General features: G+C 37.6%; 1 protein-coding gene across 1 annotated transcript in view; it reads right to left on the reverse strand.

Moving 5' to 3' along the window:
• The window catches only part of LOC106516395 (unconventional myosin-Ic), an 18844-nt gene extending 15491 nt beyond the window's left edge, over positions 1 to 3353 (reverse strand). The window contains exon 1 of the mRNA XM_014006734.1: positions 2836 to 3353. Within this exon, the coding sequence (XP_013862188.1) occupies positions 2836 to 2853 (18 nt within the window). The 5' untranslated portion in view covers positions 2854 to 3353. The remainder of the gene's footprint in view (positions 1 to 2835) is intronic.
• Between the last annotated feature and the right edge of the window lie 2142 nt (positions 3354 to 5495).

Below are 5495 nucleotides of genomic sequence, written 5' to 3' on the forward strand. Positions count from 1 at the left end.
CACACACACACACACACACACACACACACACACACACACACACACACAAAGAAAAAATGTTATCATTATCGTTATTGTTCAAATGTTGCTGATGGGCTCAAGAACGTTTGAACTTGGTGTATTTTGGTTTAATAAGTTCAGTGTATGATGAGTGGTTATGAACACTGTTATGGAAAATGCCTTTCTCCTTTAGATCTTATAAATAAATGCAGAGTGTAAAGCAGACACGCTGCTGAAGTGTACATAAAGCCCAACGGTTTAGTTCACTGRTGAATCCTGGAACATCAAAATCCCTGTTTCTGCAGCAACTCTAAAACAGAACAACATGTTGCTTTCTTAAGCCTCTTTTAGTTATGAGTCATAAGTTTAACTAAATTACTTTGGCTCCAGGAATTGCATCACTGGACCAAAATAAAGGGCCTCATTCAAAACAACACTTGACTTGCAAGGAAGAAATAAAAACGTATAAGCAGTGACCATCAACAGGAGGCCCTTGGGCCACATATGGCCCAGAAGCTCTTTCCATCTGGTCACCAAAATACAATTTTTTTAACAAATTACACACAGTTCAATACAGGAATCTGATGTAGTCAGTAACCAGTCACTTGCTGGGCTGTGGCTGTTGACAAACAATATTTTGCGACATGTCTTGCAACGTTTGTGGGAGTTCTTAATTTTCTCGTGTAAATCGTAGAGGCTCGATGTCTTGTTGTTTGAATTTTGAACATGTTCCAACTCAGACAGTGGCTTTATTCCCTCTTACATCAAGGGAAAATCATTTATCAGTGGGAGAAGGTTGGTCAACTACAACTCTGCATGAACAACCAGTCAGGGCAATCAAAGGTAGTTTTCATTAACAGTTACCARGATAAATGTGCAATAAAAACACCAGAAAYCACCTGCTGGTTATTAAAGTATCCATCTTCCATCGTTACATTTGGATCTTGGCTTTGAAGCATCTTTGTTTATATCAGCCATATGATTAGAGAGATATAGACTGCTGGATCTGAGCTGTGTATGTATATTTCAGCTTGTACAACACTTCAGTTGCAAACTCCGCCTACCCAGCCTGTTGTTTTGTTGACTGGCATGTAAATGGTTTGGTGACAATGAAAGAGGACATGCAGCTGAGTGTCTAAAGCAATCAGACTAACTCAGCAGGATGTGACAAGAGCTTGAAATCCAGATATCCAAAGGCTACATGTCACATATTTTTCCTGCCAATCTAGGTTAAATGCAGAAATCTACAACGGTATTATTCTTCTTACATTTGGATCATAAATTCTGAATGAGTTTAGAGGCTCTTTTCAACCAAAAAAGACTCTCTGCCTCCAGCGTAACAAGAGCTCAACCTCCCAAACTAATGTGTACAAAAACACAAAAATGCTGCAGCAGTAGCTCTAAGGCTAAATTAATACATTCAAACCAGCAGCCAGGAACTTCAAAATATTTGCATTATGGAGATGATATTTTAACAGCAGTGGTATCAGTCACTGTTGTAAAATTTGCTTTTTTGGCTGTTTTACATTTGAATAGGGAGTATGTTGCAAATGATTTAACTGTTAAAATCACCACTCTGTTTGTACTTAATAACAAACCCTGTAGAAAGCCAATTATTTATGACAGCAAAAGTGCAAATAATAAAACAACACTTATTGTTAAAATTAATGTCCAAATAACGGCYTAGCATTCCTTGACGAAATTATGCAATTTAAGGTCAAATTTGTAGCCATTTCGATCTAAATTATATTGTGTATGATGTCATGTGAGAGATGTGTTCGCTCAGAGTGGGTGTCAAAAGTGACTCTCAGCTACTACCACAGCTCTGCAACTTAAGCTTATCTGTAAAAATGACTTGGTTATAGCCATTTCTAAAGTAAGTCAGTTGTAGATGCGCATCTATGATTACTTTCTGAGAGTTTCATTAAAATCCATCCAGTAGTTTAAGAGCTATTTTGCTAAAAGACGTAAAATCATATGAGCTACTACTGTTCTGAATGTTGGCTCAATAACTCTAAAATGAGCTAAAATGTAGCCATTTTTGTGTTTGCTAATGTCATTTAGTTGTGGCAGCCATCTTGAAAAGGTCAAACTTTAATCAGATGTACATTCAGTGTTTTCTTTATTAGTTTAATTCAAATCCGTCCAGTTGTTCCTCAGAGATTTTACTAACAGACTGACAAAAGAACGTCACTCCTTGTTCAGCTTTGCTCTAAAACGTTCTGGTCCACATTTTGTTGATGGAGACTCTTGTCAGAAAGTGAAAGTTATTTTCTCTTTGGAGACTTTACTCACGACACACCTGAGATGTGAAGAGAAAACAATGTGATCCCTGCAGCTTTGCTGTCATAAATCAGACCTCGGGCTACTTGCTGCAGCAGAACGAGTTCTCTCTGACGGACTGGGAGCTAAATTTGGGATTTGACTCCGAGGAGCAGAGTTTTGCAGGTTCGTAGGTGCAGCTGCAGTGACAGCCAGCAAGGAGGTTAAAGACTTGGTTTGAGGCTCCGTGACTAAGCTCCGCTGGGCCAGCTACATACAGATTGCATTCCTTATAAGGCATGCCCGTCCACTCTGTCCCAGGCTGGTGTGCTACTGCAGCTGGCTCCCCCACCACTAACAGTACACAACGAGGTGGAAAACTCCCACATTTATCCTCCATGGATAGCATCAAAACCAAAACCAAATCATAAACAGGGGGAAAAAGGTGACTCGTTCTGTTATGCTTCTTTGATGTTTGACTTTGTTTTCTAAGTGCAGACAAAGCAGGAAATGTATAATTCTTTACAGAGGATAAGCCTATAACAACAAAGAGCATCATGGGACAGATCTTACCCTGCCTTGGTACCTCATCCTGACTTGTTAGGAGAGTTTGTGGTGGTTTCCCCTCAGGCTGGTGCTCCTCCTCCTCTTCTGTCAAACAGACTTCTCAACTGGACCTTCTCATTCACCTTTGTCCATGGGCGACAGTGACTTTCTTTCAGCCTCTCCCTGTTTGTCCTCCCCTCCTCGTCTCCTGTACAGGAGAAAAGCCAGAAATGCTCTCGTTCACACCTTCAAATCCATCTTGCTCCACAACAGGTCAGAGTCAACGTGCACCACTTCCACAGGTCTTTCTCCTGGCACTCTGTAAACTTCACTGCAAGAAACAAGGGCAGGAGCTTTTCCTCACACGTCACACTGAAACAGGGGGGGAAAAATAGGCAGAGGAAAGTATGCTGCTGGATGGAAACAAAAAAAAAAGAAAAAGAAAGAAAAAGAAAGGAACCTGAGAGGCGCTGGAAAATGTTACCAAGATCCTCAAAGATGTAATCACTGTGCAGCTTAAAAAAGAAAACAGAAATCACAAGATGAGAACTTTTTACACTCCTTTTTTTCTATCCTTCCCTCCCTGTTAGAGTCACACCCTCCTTTTTTTTYCTCTCCCGCAAGCCGAGACAAATTCGCATGAGATGAGTTATGGAAAGAGAGCAGCACGTCCCGCCTGTTTGTGGTGGTCCTTTCCCTGTTGACAAAATAACTGACAGCACAGTAAAAATATGAGCCTGCAGATGTGACATTAGTCAGAGGTGTTTTTTGCTCCACATCTGGTTTTGTTTAGCTTTTATTTTTGTCACAACAACCATAAATCTGTGGCATATTAATTTAGCACATGTGCAGAGTGTGTGGATTATCAAATTCCTTTCTCATTATGCTCCTTCCCTTTATGGCATTTTGTTTTGTAGAGGAGTGCACTTAAGGCCACATRCACCCCCCTCTGTTACAGAGAACAGCGCCCCCTGCTGCCATAACGTCCTGCCCAGAGGAATCTGAATGATGCACGACGAGAAAATGTATTTAACTTGTTTGAGTTAGAATAGAATAGAATAGAATAGAATAGAATAGAATAGAATAGAATAGAATAGAATAGAATAGTTTGGGTCACCTGCTGCCTGAATAAAATATAAACATGTTTTTGAAAAGATTTTTTTTAAATAACTACTGTATTTATTCATGGGATAGTATTATACATGGCTTATTGATGGTAAGATTTTTAATGCTTTTTAAGCTCAAAAATTGATGATCATATAAATAAATATTGTAAGTTTAAAATAAGGCAAAAATAATTTTACAATACAGGATAGCAAATGTACGGCAGAGTATTAGGGCCACACAAGAAGGATTTTTTTCAAAACTACGAGAATAAAGTCATAATATTACAACTTTAAAATCATAATATTACAAGAAAAAAGTTGCATGAGAATAAAGTCGTAATATTATGAAAATAAAGTCATAATATTATGAGAATAAAGTTGTAATATTACAGCTTGTACAAAAAAAATACTTAGTCTTTTAGCACACTAGCATCAAATTATCTGCAGCAGGACTTTGAAATTTCGTGAAAATGATTATATGRTGAACTGAAGATGTATTGCAACTAATGGCTGCATTGACTGAGTWGTCATGTAATTTGGATGGGAGCATATTACGCTAACCGTGACCCAAAATTCATCGAGGACAACTTAAATTTCATAATATTATGACTTTTTCTCGTAATTTTTTAAAAAACAAATCTCGTTGTGTGGCCCTAATACTCTGTTATTCTATAGGATAGCTTTTGTGTCTGATTGTTTGTTAGCAAACTATTTTATGAACCATTGAATGAAGATTAATGAAACTCTCGGAAAATGATTATTGGATCTGCATCTAYATAAGTTTTAAAGTCAAAACAACTGAAAATKGTCTCYACAGCTAATTGACCTCAGCTAACYGAAAAAYGGCTATAACTCTGTCGATCGTACAAATATTAAGCTAATGTTTAGGGAGTTGAAGTAGCTGAGTCATCCCCAACAGATTGCATGAAATCTTGCATTATTGTGTGAGTGTGTTATTTTCATGATTTAACAAAACAGCTACTGCATCATTTCTCAGGATTTTAGTTCAAATCTCTGACATGAATTGTGTCTGTATTCACCAATGAAACCCTTTTGAAAATATAACTCTTTTCTTTTACAAAACTTTCCATCTATTTACTGACCTGAAACGATCAGTCAACTCTGAACTCAAAGCTTTGTACAAAACACTGATGGATGATCAGTCAGTTGGTGTTTCAAAGTTAATTACAACAATGGTATATTGTTATGCACTCCTTTGAAAATCAGCCATGTCAGTGAGAAAACATGTTAAATATTAGTTTAGGGGGTCAGTAAATTAGATTACAGGATGTTGTTTTGAAYGCTTACAAAGTAACATAAAAAACTAAAGCATTCCAACACCAGAGTGAATTGTTAAAGTCAACAATGAACTGAAAATACAGTTTATGTTTCTAGGAATGTAGCATGTTTTCACTCTTGGACCTACTAGAGTTTTTCCACCACAACAAGATGAAGACTTCTCAACTTTCTTTTGTCCTAAAGCAAAACAAAACAAAACAAAAAAAAAAACGTTCTAGAGTAATAATCTGGCTGAGTTACTGTAAAAGTCACTTTAGAAGTTTCCTACAAGGATTTTAAACG

This window comes from Austrofundulus limnaeus, unplaced genomic scaffold (assembly GCF_001266775.1).
Source record: "Austrofundulus limnaeus strain Quisiro unplaced genomic scaffold, Austrofundulus_limnaeus-1.0 Scaffold37, whole genome shotgun sequence".
Classification (NCBI taxonomy): Eukaryota; Metazoa; Chordata; class Actinopteri; order Cyprinodontiformes; family Rivulidae; genus Austrofundulus; species Austrofundulus limnaeus.